The 14,123-nt window shown below is 35.2% G+C and overlaps 1 protein-coding gene across 1 annotated transcript in view; it reads left to right on the top strand.

Moving 5' to 3' along the window:
* Positions 1 to 14,123, top strand: part of LOC120632856 (alpha-tocopherol transfer protein-like) — a 31,240-nt gene that overhangs the window by 13,338 nt on the left and 3,779 nt on the right. The window contains exons 3-5 of the mRNA XM_039902893.1: positions 8,425 to 8,584; positions 9,973 to 10,228; positions 12,798 to 12,908. Coding sequence (XP_039758827.1) covers positions 8,425 to 8,584; positions 9,973 to 10,228; positions 12,798 to 12,908 — 527 coding nt within the window. The remainder of the gene's footprint in view (positions 1 to 8,424; positions 8,585 to 9,972; positions 10,229 to 12,797; positions 12,909 to 14,123) is intronic.

Below are 14,123 nucleotides of genomic sequence, written 5' to 3'. Positions count from 1 at the left end.
AACGCGCCCTGGTCTTAGAATAAGCCCACAAAAAACTTAATCGGTTGTTTTTTGTTATCACCATCTCTCATGGTCATTTAAAACTATTGAAAACAATACTTCAACCACATAAATACATATTTAAGTAATCATACTTTAGAGTCAGCCAAGTCAAGGTCCAAGCCTCACAGGGGTTCAGTAGCCTTAGGACAAGATTTGCTCGCTCAAGACCGACGAGTCGTTTTCGAGTTTAGACTCTGTATCGTCAGAGTAAAATATACATTATGATACTCGCTTTAGAGTCGTTAATCCTGTACTACAGATTTTTGTTTTACAAACGTTCTGTTAAAAACCCCAACTTATGTATAGTAGGCAAATTTGAGCTTTACTTTAATAATGATAAGATCCATTATCTCAAATGTTCAAGTATTCCAGACTCGAAAACGACTTCTCTGTTCAAATCTTGTAGTTTGTACCAAGGCCTTAGTTAGGTTGAAGTTCCCCTGATATTTTTAACTTGAAGGCACAAATCTGTCCTTGAGAAGCTATGCGCGTTACATGAAGCCTAATACTTTCTTACTAGCAAGTCTTTAAAAATAGAACACTAATATTTAGGGTAGGCAGTGCTTTTATTCATGATTAAACTTCAAACGGCGTCTTCAGTTAAAATGGTAATGTTTTGCGAAAAGTAAGGGTTCATGGAAATACTGGTTTTTTTCACCTTCATATTCTATTCGATAACAAATATCAGGTTACTTACCTAATTCATTATTATTGTTATTTGTTACCATTTACCACTCATGCATAACTCGCTCACGAGAAACACGCATCAATGCGTTTGTAATAATGCACTCGAATATGTGTTAATTGTAGTGAGATAATTTAGTTCATTGAAATAGATAGGTGGGTATATACATTAAAAAAAATTCCAAATTCAAAATTCATTTATTTCAAGTAGGCCTAGGTTATAAGCACTTTTGAAACGTCAAGTCAGTCTGTTTGTACCTTACTTTTTTATGTTTTTACGGCAGTGTTCACTGTGTCTACACTCTAGTCTCTACACATACATGTAATGTATCTCAACTATTGTTGCACTATTGTAATTTCTAAATCCTGAAAGAACTATTTAAGTATTTTAATAACCCTTATTTCATTGATATAACTTGACAAATGACAGACTTTCATCCAAACTTCCATACTAACATACTTCCTATTTTAACCCCTTAGGGTTAAAAATTTTAAAATTTATATTGCTTTAAAGCTTTCCTCTAGGCAAATGCAAAAAAATATTTTTCACATTACCGGCCCACTACAGAGCACGGGTCTCCTCCCACAATGAGATAGGCCGTAGTCCACCACGCTGGCTCAGTGCGGACTGGTGGACTCCACAAACCTTTGAGAACATTACGTAAAACTCTCAGGCACACAGCTTTCCACACAATGTTTTCCTTCACCGTTGAAGCAAGTGATATTTTAATTACTTAACTTAGATGTGCGTGCTAGCATTCGAACTCGGCCCCCTGGAAGTGAAGTCGAGTTCCTACCCAATGCGCTATCACCGCTTCTATTATATCGATAGGTGCTATGACTCAAAACAATTATTTGGGACATCAAATCGAATTAAAAAATGTCAACGTTCACGAAATGATTGTGTAGTTTTAATTATAAACCGATTAAAATATTGTGTATTGTTTACCAGTTGATTGAACATTCAATTAACCTTAGTTAAACCGTTTAAAAACAAACGTGATTTGTCACTTTAGTAGACCCAGTATGCACTCATCCTTTAATTGAGCGAAATCGAATTAGAAACTATTTCTCAATTTAACTGGTTCAAAAACCGAAACTTTATGAATGCTGTGTTTAAGCAGATATGATTATAAAGATCAAGATAAAAGTATTCTCAAAATAACAGACAGCAAAAGTCTACTAGTCGATGTAAAAAAAACGGCTTCGTGCGAATTCAGACTCTTTCACGAAGGGTTCTGTAGGTACCATTATCTATAAAACAGGCTTAAAGACCATATCTGTTGAATGGGAGGGAAGCCCACTTAATTTTTTTAAATACTAAATATTTTTTGTCATAGCGGCAACAGAAATACATCATCTGCAAAAATTTCAATTGTCTTACTATGACGGTTCATGAGATACAGCCTGGTAACAAACGAACCGACAGACAATAAATAAATAAATAATTTATTTTTTATTTTATTTAAAGTAAGCGTAAGCGCATGTTATGGGAGATAGGTGATGAATATTTCTTTATGAATATAATACGTATAATCTACAGATTAACATTTTTCCAGTTGTGGAAATCGAACCCACAGCTTTGGACGCAGAAAGAAACGTCGCTGCCCACTGTGTCAACTGGCTGTGGCAGATAGACGGACAGTGGAGTCTTTGTAACAGGGTCCCGTTTTACTCTTTGGGACGGAACCCTAAAACAAGCAATTCGAAGTCGTCCGTTCTTTCTTTAAAAAAATTAAATGCCAATGTTCATATTAATCGTGAACTTTTTAGGTTGTGAATGCTTGCGCAATGAGTAGGTACGAACCTACATCGCGGTCTCAGTTACATATGTTCGCAGCAACTTTGGATGAGGTCAACGGACGCTTAAAAACATAATTTGAATCGTTATGAAACACGTATACAATAATATTAAACCTCCGATAATAAAATCTTCGGTAAGTGGACGCAACACGCATAGCATTTCGAAATTCTTAAAATAACTACCGTACCGAAATGCAAAAATTCTTAGTACCTTAAAAAAAAGAGCCTTATTGCAATCCCCTTATAGAATAAGATTGCTCTTCTCTCTCGAGTACACACCTAAGCACGCAAGTACAGACAGCAAGAATGCATAACAATAGGTAAACCTAACACATGTTATGTAGTGATACCAGAGAGCGATCAAGTCTTAAAGATTCGGGCAAAGGCGACTACAGAATATTTCTTCAGAAATTTCAGTAGTAAGAAATCTTTGGGCCAAACCAAGATTTTTTGCTTGTTTGTTTGTTTGTATTCAATAGACCCCGAAAGTATTGGACCGATATTAACAAAAAAAGCATAAAGAGTATGTACTACATGATATTTTACTACGACTTAACTATGATAGCTATAAATACCCCCTTGATTTTTTTGTAGGTTATAATGAGTACTTAAATCATGTAGTAAATAGTTTTTATATATCATCAATAGTTTTCTCAGCGTACGCCAAATTATGAGTTTTATTGGCAAAATGTTGCTACTATGGGTTACACTATTAAAATATTCTTAAGGATTCCCAATTTTTTGAAAATAAATTATAGCCTATTCTTCTTGACAGTTTCGCTTTCTTTTGGCGAAGAAATAGTTAAAATCGGTCCATTACTTTCGGAGCCTATTAGGTACAAACAAGTAAACAATCTTTCCTCTTTATCATATTAATATAGATACAGATTAGTAGGTATACCTACCTACCTACAGCGAGTTTCCCAATCCTATTCCTAGCACGTAGTTGGAAATTCCAAATTGTGAAACAGTATTTCGAAAATCTATATTTTTCTTTCATACTTTAGTAGTGTTACAAAATAAGCATACTGACATAAAACAGGTAAAAACCTAATTTGCAATGGTAAGAAGAAAGAAGCACGACAAAGAAAGTCATTGTTTTATTTACAACGTGTATGTTAATATATTCTAATAGATTCAGTACATAAATAGTTCTTTTGCAATAAGTAGTAAAGCATATATTGCGTTAACGGCCTGCATTGCAACAAAACTCACTTATGGGTTACATTTTGTATTGACTAATGCAATTTTCAGACAGTTTCCTGTAGTGTTAAGTACTATAGAACTAAAAGTTTAAAACATTTTAAAAGTTTAATTAACCTATGTTACACATGTCCGGATTCTTTTCATATCCAATTTGCAGCGAATAATAACGTAATTAAACATTTGATCAGTTTGAATACATTATATAAACAATTCTTCTTATATTATTTATATAGGTAGGACAAGACAAAACAAATAATATTACTGTGTGAAAAACTAAAAAAAACTGCCTACTATACCTTTTTTAGCTGAACTACATAAAGGGTACAAAAAACATGTATTTTACAAAACTAAACAGACAAAAGTATTTTTTTTTAATAATAGCTACTTTAGGTAATTGTTTAGCTACATTAAAATAAAAAGATTAAATAATCCTCAATTAAACTACAACTAATAAAAAAAACAATCAAATAATAAGGTAGATAAGTAATTAATTTTTAAATTAATGAGTTGAATTCACATCAAGCAGCTCTGAATCCGGAAAGCCCGTGTTTTCCATGTTAAGTAATTCCTCTGTAATCATTTTTTTTCTTGATTTTATTGCCTCTTCGCCACAATATATTGTACGACCAAAACGACCTAGATCTTTCTTATTTTAGGTCTGTCATGATTTACAACAAAATCCCAAAGAATATTACAGAAGAAAGTAAAGAAACGGTATTTAAGCTAAATCTGAATCATTGCCTTATTTAAAATTGTTTTTATGACAACCTGTTTATTATATGATGCTAAGACCTTAATTACATGCTATCTTAATTATTAATTATCAATTATTAATAATACTGTAAGTGACATTAAATCCTAATTCTATAATTATTGTGAATCGAAATGATTTTAAATTGACAAATTCTAATATTGAAATTTTAGTTGACGTATTTTAATATTAAGTGTAATAATAATAATTTAATTTGGACATAATAATTTAAATTCAGTAAAGTAATAAAAATAATTTCGACAAATGGTCAATTTACACAAGTCTTATCTGTCTTATATGACAGTAAAAAACTTCTGTTCCGCCACATTTACCTGATATCAATACTTTTATAAAACCTAGGTCGTTCATGAGATGGTTTATTTGTACGAGGCAATTTTTATAAATGTTCATAATATTGTAAGTTTACTTTTTACTAGTTTACTTTTTGTAATGTCCATAAATTACTATGAGGTGTTTTTTTAATTTTCTGTCCCTCCCTCCCCCCCTGGTGAGATGTCGTGAGATTTTATTCAACCCGGAGGGGGTTCGGGCCCAACCCCCAATCTCACTTGAGATTTTTGAAAATGTGGGTTTCAAAATTGAGCTATTTGGTATAAAACAACTATGTTGGTCAGTCAGTAGATGTATAACGTCGAAGTATGAATGATTAGTGTTTGATCCTAATCGTATTACGATTACGCTTAGGATTAAATCTTAAGCATGTACAATCAGGATTAAATGAACCAAAATAGTATACATTTTTTTAAATCAGAATAAAAATTGCGTTAGATTTGCCGAGACCTTCCTTACTCCAAAGTAAGATTAGATTAGATTTGACTCGACCCCCTCCCCCCGTTAAACATCTCGCGAATTTTATGAACGCCCCCTATCCGACGAAATGTTAAACGATATTTGTGCCTAAATGGATGTCCGCTTTACATGATTCAGAAAAAAAATCTCGATAAAATAAAATTCAAAGTTCCGTCTTGCGAAAATAATTAGCAGGACGTTTTTTGGAATACAATAAAAAATGCTAGTGGTGCGAATTTTAGTACATCTAGTAAGTAAAATAATTAGGAATTAACATGGCAAAATAATTTAGCTGCAATTATTTTAATAGAAACCTTATGTCTACTAGGTTGCCACTCGGGCAATACCATCTGACGACTTGATCTGGACCAATTTCAAAAGGTAATATTTAAATCAGACCCTACCAGGTATCGAACCCTGTGCGCCTTGGCCTGAATTTTTGCGTAAATAAATAACTAGCTGTTTTCTGCGGTTTTACCCACGTTAAATAAATACTGCAAGGTAATGTTATAATGGCCACGCGGGCACCTTAGGTTAGACTTTAACAGTTTAGGTACTGTTAAAATCTATACTAACCTAAGGTTTTTTTTAAATCAGTGGCGGTGCTTGTCTACTGGTTAGGGCTTCGGCCTCAGTTCGGGTTGGCCAGGTTGATCCTCGGTACGTACCTGTAACTTTTCGGAGTCGTGTGCGTTTTCAATCTAAGTCTAAGTAAGTCTAAGTTATTCTGATTTAAAAAAATGTATACTATTTTGGTATATACGAGAATATAACACCAGTGATGATTTCAAAAAAAATGTGCAATTGTTTTCCAAACAATTTAAACGTGAATGCATTTTGGCTAAATCTATATTCATACAGAATAAAATAAAAAATAGCAGTAATGTTATAAAAACAACTTGGAATATAATTAATCAGGAGACAGGAAGAGTAACACCTCGAACTAATGACATCAAACTTGATGTAGATAACAAATCAATAACGTCAGCTTTCGAGGTTGCAACTGCTTTTGAAACGTTCTTCACCAACATTCCTGTCTCCACAACAAAATCATTGAAATCATCACCGGACACCGCTCTCTCTTTGTTGAAGTTTAATGTGCCTGAATGTAACGATACTTTTAAGTTCAGACACGTTAGCAGCTCAGACGTTATTAAGGCATTTAAATTATTAAATAATAAGAAAACAAATGACTTGTGGGGCATTTCCGTTAACGTTGTAAAGTCTTTGATTGATATAATTGCACCTGACCTATCATTCATATTTAATAATTGTATAGACTGTGGTGTGTTTCCTGATTTAATGAAACATAGCAAACTAGTTCCGTTGTTCAAATCGGGTAGTACTACCGACCCCTCTAACTTTAGACCAATATCTGTACTACCTACTCTCAGTAAAATCTTTGAAAAACTTATATTAAATCAATTACTTCACTTTTTTAATAAGAACGATTTATTGCACGGGCAGCAATTTGGTTTTACACGGGGTCGCTCAACAACCGATGCTGGTGTTGAGTTAGTAAAAAATATATTTGAAGCCTGGGAGAAGTCACGGGACGCACTTGGCGTCTTCTGTGACTTGTCCAAGGCTTTCGATTGTGTACAACATGAAACATTAATCAGGAAACTACACCACTATGGAATTCGGGGCATTGCTCTAGATTTAATGATTTCCTATCTTAATGATAGAATTCAAAAAGTTGACGTGAACGGAAAGCGGTCTAACGGGTCATTTGTGCAAATTGGTGTCCCCCAGGGATCTATATTAGGACCCTTCCTATTCCTCATTTACATGAATGACCTTCCTTACCTAGCTGAGGACAATCACGGGATAGTATTGTTTGCTGATGATACATCATTGATGTTTAAAATTAAACGTCGTGAAAAAAATCTTGACGATGTAAACATATGTCTCGCTAAAGTAGTACAATGGTTTGAGGCTAATAACTTAGCTCTTAACGGAAAAAAACGAAGAGTATTAAATTCACACTACCGAATGTTAAACAAGTAAAAACCATTGTACAACTTAATAATGAGGAGTTGGATTTGGTGGATACGACAATCTTTTTAGGAATAACTTTAGATGCTAAGCTTCAATGGGGCCCACATATAAATAATTTAGCGAACAGACTTAGTTCTGCAGCATACGCGGTAAAAAAGATTCGTCATATGACAAACATAGAAACTGCTAGGCTTGTTTATTTTAGTTATTTTCACAGCATTATGTCCTATGGCATTTTATTATGGGGTAATGCTGCTGATATAGATTCTATTTTCGTCCTGCAGAAAAGGGCTGTTTGTGCGATATATAAAATGGGCCCAAGAGAGTCATTAAGGGATAAATTTAAAGAAGTTAAAATAATAAATGAAAATTTAATTTATGTCCATAAAAATATATCAAAATTTAAAAAGAAAATGCACTGTAACAATATTAATATTAGAAGCAAAAATAAACTCGTTGTGCAGTTTACTAGGCTACACAAAATTGCAAATTCATTCAAAGGCAATTGTATATTATTTTATAACAAATTACCAAATGAAATCTTTGAGTTGTCTCTCAATAAGTTCAAAGTTTATATAAAACGTAAGCTTACAGAAAAATCCTATTATAACATTAAGGATTATTTAAACGATAAAAAAGCTTGGGTGTGAATTGCTCTAGCTTCATAGCTTAATTTAAATTTACTGGAAGATGGTGATAACAAAAAAATAAATTTACCCGGCTAAGTTTGTTGTCGGCTCTTCTTAGACCAGGCCGCGTTTGGAACCCTCGTAGCTTTAGATTTAAGTTGGCGAACGAAGTTATCACCATCCCGTTACAATTATGTAAACAATTATGTATGAACGCTTCATAAGTGCCTGTGATAGGCCTACATGAATAAAGAAATTTTGAATTTGAATTTGAATTTGTCTTCAAAGGCATGTGAAGTCTACCAATCGGCACTTAAGCGTTGTAGACTAGGTCCTAAACCCTTCTTATTCTAAGAGACCGTGGAGAAGGAGACCCGTGCCCTCTAGTGGACTGACAATGGGTTGATAATGGTGACAGTTGACGGAGAAATTAATAAAAATACGTAGAATCATTTTTTGAAGGAAGGTTATAATAACAAATACCTTTACATTTTTCAGAGGATGTTCTGCTACGGCGCTTCTACATCAGTTGCGACCAGAGCCTCGAACGTGTCAAGAAGACCATCGATCTGTTCTTCACCATACGTTCTACCACTCCGGAACTGTTCCTTAAACGGGATCCGTGGGCTCCCGAGATCCGACAGGTTTTTGAGATCGCGTAAGTTTAAACCCTCCTGAGTCAACTGCCTTTGCCCTTGCCAAACCGATCGTCGTAGATTAAAACTTGTTAATTAAACTACGGTTTCTAATTATTTTGTTATGCAATTTTGTATGCCAATTCTGATTCATCATATTCTAGAGGATTTGTTGCGAAAAAGAGAGCACTACTTTAAAGCCTGTCAATATTTAGAGGATAAGAGTTATTCCTTTCTAGTATAATGAAGGTTTTTGGACTTATTACTTAATTACTCACTAACCAATAAACCTCGAACTGCTAGAACATGAATCATAAACATTTTAAGTTGTGTACCGTATTAAAAACACTTATTCGGCTGCAGATATATTTATTAATTTCTTCTTACACCACAACACTACCAACTAGCTTAGCAGCTCAATGAAGACTGATTCCCTCTCTTTTAAGAAACCAAAATGAAATTTTAAAAGAGTATTCATTTTGATTAATCACATTATTTTATCATAATTACCGGAAGTCAAAATTGAGCTACTAAGGATTTAAAAATATGAAAATCGTTAAACATCTCTTTGAAAATCTACAAGTTAAATTAACATATTTTTACGGAAGTTTGAACAATATTTATAATTTTAAACTAAATTTTTAACAATCAGTACTTTTATTTTATACAACTTACGTAATGTTTCAAAAGTTTCAATAAAATTAACATCTTATTTTAATAAAAGCTAACAACCGTTAAAGTATTTCGTCATCATGACTATGAAAGTAATCAATCCCACGGCTGGGCGTAGGCGTAGTAGTTAAGCTTTTTGCGAAAGAGATGGTCCGGAAAAGTAGGTACTGCCGCCATGCTCGGTTTCGGTCTGAATGGCATATTAACCGGTGTAATTTCATGCGGTTTAACATCATCATCATCAACAGCCCAGAACAGTCCACTGGTGGACTAAAGTCCTCTCCTAATAGGAGGGTTTGCCCATAGTCACCACGCTGGGCAGACGGGTTGGTGATCCCGTAAGATGGTAGCCGTAGTAGTGGCACAGAGAACGCTGCTTCGTTCTCCGTTATATTTCCTTAGTCGCCTCGTACAACACCCGCGGGCAGAGGAGGGATGGTGGCAGCCGTATTCTGATCTGCCGTCACAGCACGGCATACTGCGGCTTAACACCTATACCTAATTACAGGCTTTTGGAAACAGCGCGACAAATTGTAGGACGTTTTCCTTTCACGCTTTTCGAAGAGTTGCTTTGTTAGAAGGCAATGTTTTCCGCTTAACATCAGGTAGGCCATTCGCTTGGTACGTCAATTATTACTACGAGTATAAAAAAATATCGATAAAACTGACCTATAGTTACCTACTAGATAGAGAAAGTATTGAAGCCGGCTAGCTTTTCCAAAAACTCCTATTATTTCAGGAACATGTGCCCGCTACCAAACAAGACTAAGGAAAACTACAGAGTGTTTATCTACGGACTGAACAACCCAGATTACGACTTGTTTAACTTTATTGATGCCATCAAGACATTCTTCATGCTCGCAGACACTCGGTTGACGGAGGAAGATGATATTCCCTCGGGAGAGATACCAATATTTGACACCGCGAACATCACGCTCAAGTTCATCGGGAAGATTAATTTGGCTATATTGCGGAAATATATGCTTTATACACAGGTGAGTGTTTTTTGGGATCAATACTATTCGCAAAATATTAGAAAGGCTGATTATTTCTTCTGCATAATATCGTCGCTTTGTCTTAGTTGGCTCTAGTTGTAATGAAATACATTAAATAGCTCACTTATCATTTAAAAAACTAAGGAGAAGAAGACATGCATGTTGATTTACCAATTACATAAGTTAACTAACTAAGTAAAAAACGGCTCAAAACGCGTTGCATTCTGTGTCAAATTCCTGGGTATCATAAAAATTTACATCGGATTTAGATCACCAAGAAAAAACAAATTCAAAATTGGATAAGCTAAAGTAGCTTAAGTAGCTTTTTCCAAAAGGTCAAAAGTTTTGTGTGCCCCTCTTCTATTTCCCACGAGGTATCGTGTTCTCAAGTGCTATGCCTGGACTACTCTTTTTTATGGATGCGAAACATGTATTTTAAAGAAGAAAAGTTGTAGACGGTTGCAAGCGTTTGAGATGTGGTCATTACGAAAATTTTTTGGAGACAATTCATCTCTAACGCTCAAGTAATACGAAGGGCCAAATGTCAACGGAAACTAATGTAAATCGTCATACAAAGGAAGGTTTCGTTTTTCGGCCACCTACAAAGAGGATCCATGTTTGAGTTTCCAAGGTTTACCATGCATGGTGCATGAGGGGTGCATGAGGGGAAAATTACCGGGAAAGAAGCACCTGGGAGACCGAGGAAGAAGTCGTTCGACGATATAAGAGAGTGGACCGGATACACCTATTCGGAATTGAAGAAGGTACATCAGCGTACGATTTTCCACCGGCTGACCTCTGAACTTCAATATGAAGACGGCGCCTAATGATGATGATCATTAAAATGTGATATCCATCGCGTTTTAAATCCTTACTTATATATCAATGAGAAAGTGTATTTGTTTGTTTGTTCGTCCTTCCTCCTGGACCTAAATAAGCAACCAATCAATTTGATTCTTGGCACAGGAAGAGCCAGTTGAAACGGAATGTAACATAGCCTTTTTTTCCACGAAAACAAGCGTTTTCTCGGTATTTTTTAAAAATCGCAAAATACACTGACGAATAACGCGGGTACTACAGCCAGTGTTTTATAGTAACAGCAAGTTTGCGTGATGTCGCTATAAAATTGCGAACCGTGGCGAATCCGTCTAATCGTTTAGGTTGATGTTACTTAAGCTGTGACGTATATGCGGACGGACCACGACGAAATTACAATAGTTTCGTGAAAGTGATTCGTCTAAGTGATTTAAACAACATAATAGGCTTCGTCATGAATGTTTATGACGAGAAAGTGGAGACCGTACTATAGCTCTTTGTGCCGGTCAATGAAGATTTATTACCTCTAGAGTTTCGTTAAAACAATTTACTACATTGGTAGGTGTAATTTGGTGACAAATCTGCGAAAGGTGCACAATTCATTTGTGGGATTGAGTATACGCTTTTATAATATGATTCCTAAGGTAATTTTGGACCTGCCAATGCATAAGTTTAAAGAATGTGTTAAAACACATTTATTACAGCGAGGTTATTATACTATTGATGATTTTCTTAATGACAAGGTTGCTTGGAAGCATCCGACTCAGTTTTCATCTCTTACAATATAGAAAAGTGAATTGTGAATTTTAAAATGTAAAATGTAAATTGTTGATATTGGAAAAGAGCAACTGCTGAGTTTCTTGCCGGCTTCTTCTGGGTAGAATCTGCCTTCCAAACCGGTGGTAGAGTCACTACACACAGACAGACTTGACGTTTCAAAATTGCTTATATCAGGCCTACTTGAAATAAATGAATTTTGAATTTTGATCTTTTTTTGAATTCGATTTTTTGAATTTTGACATGCCGTAGTAGTTTTTAGTTTGGGTTTACCCCCTTAACCTCCGTCCTGCCCAATGGTCAGAGGAAGCAAAAAAACCTTTCCAGAACGCCAAATAAAAGGTATGCTCTCACGGCTAGTATGGGCTTGGGAAATTTTTCTCCCCGGGGAATGGATAAAATGTTATCTTCTCCCACAGTTTTAAAAACTTTCATCATCATCATATCAACCCATTACCGGTCCAGTAGACACGGACTCCTTCCCATTTCCCGGGACCAGTAGTTACTGAGATCATCGCGTTTAAGTAAACAATCAAAAAAAAATCTTCAGCTTTTTTCTGCAATTTATTTTATTTATTTATTATCAATTAATTAGTACGGACAAATCCACTTACACTAATTAACAATTACATTATTATTCTCATTATATTTATGAACTACACGAACAATATGTACTTTTTTTTTAATTGATTGAAAAGTAAAAAGATTGAAAAGTGAGAAACACTAATAATAATGCTAACAACAATAAAAAGAAAAACAAACAAAAACAAATTAATAAAACCAAAAAATAAAATAGAATTAAAAAAACATAAATAAATTAAATAAAAACAAAGTAGGTAGTCAGTTAAATGTGTATACAATAAAAGTGTATTCATTCAAAAAATAACTCCAACGCCCATCGGTTCTCTGAGATGTATCAGCAATGATAAACTTTTAATAATTCTATTAAAAAAACTATTCTGTTTCTTATTTTTAGGAAGCAATACCGATAAGATTAAAGCAGGTGCACCTTATCAACGCACCTTCGTACATCGGCAAGATATTCGCTCTCTGCAAGCCCTTCCTCAACGCAGATGTTGCTAAACTGGTAAGTTTATACTTTTTGTTTTTTTTTATTCCACTACAGGTTAGCCCTTGACTGGAATATCACCTGGTAGTAAGTGATGATTCAATCTAAGATGATAGCGGGCTAACCTGTTAGGGAGTGCGATAGTCATACCCCGTAATCGGTTTCTACATCGCACCGGAACTCTAAACTGCTGAGCGGCACGTCTTTGTCGGTAAGGTGGTAACTAGCCACGGCCAAAGCCAGACATGACCAGAGAAAATTCAGAAATAATAAATTCCCCAATTGCACCTGCCGAGAATCAACTCCGAGACCCCCTACTTTAATTCACAGCGCTTACCTTTGCGCCAGGGAGTTTCATACTATATCAAATGTCTCGTTGGTCTAGTGGTTTATATGTTCAAGTACTGATCGCGATAACCGATTTGACGACCGATTGGCACAGTGGGCAGCGACTCTGCTTTCTGAGTCCAAGGCCCTGGGTTCGATTCCCACAAGTGGAAAATGTTTATATTATAATTATTTATGCATCTTATATACTAAAATATTAATCAGTTATCTTAGTACCGATAACACAAGCTACACTTACTTTGGGGCTAGATGGCGATGTGTGTATTTTCCTAGTATTATATTTATTTATTTAGTTATCCTATTTTCGATTTCCGACTCGTGCCAAAGTTAGATATTGGGGACTGGGATTTCCTGTTAAAAAATGTCGGTAAAAGTGCGGACATAGGAAATTGGCAATGTCCTCTCCCGGGCCTCGTAAAGCACGTAGCCGTCGGTTTCGGTGCATTAAAATGTACATAATCGTTCTTTCCGTGATCATACTAACCCATTACCGGCCCACTTCAGGGCATGGTTCTCCTCCCACACAATGTGATTGGATTAACGCCGGATTTGTGGACTCTAACCATCTTTGAGAACATTATGGAGAACTCTCAGGCATGCAGGTTTCCTCACGATGTTTTTCTTCACCGTAAAAGCAAGTGATAATTAAATGGCCTGAAACGCACATAATTTAGAAAAGTTAGAGGTGTGTGCTGGGAATTGAACTTAACCCCCGGAAAGAGTAGTCGGAAATTATAAATTACATCATACAGATTCTCCTGCTTTTCGCGGACGATAGCAAATTAAGCTTAATTTTCATAATATATATTGGATTTCCGCAAAATAACGCCTGCTTCTATCCAATCAGTTCTTTTTTAAATTTAAGTATAAAAAAAATAACACCCG

Source organism: Pararge aegeria, chromosome 20 (assembly GCF_905163445.1).
Source record: "Pararge aegeria chromosome 20, ilParAegt1.1, whole genome shotgun sequence".
NCBI lineage: Eukaryota > Metazoa > Arthropoda > Insecta > Lepidoptera > Nymphalidae > Pararge > Pararge aegeria.
This window is presented reverse-complemented; position numbering and strand designations above follow the sequence as displayed.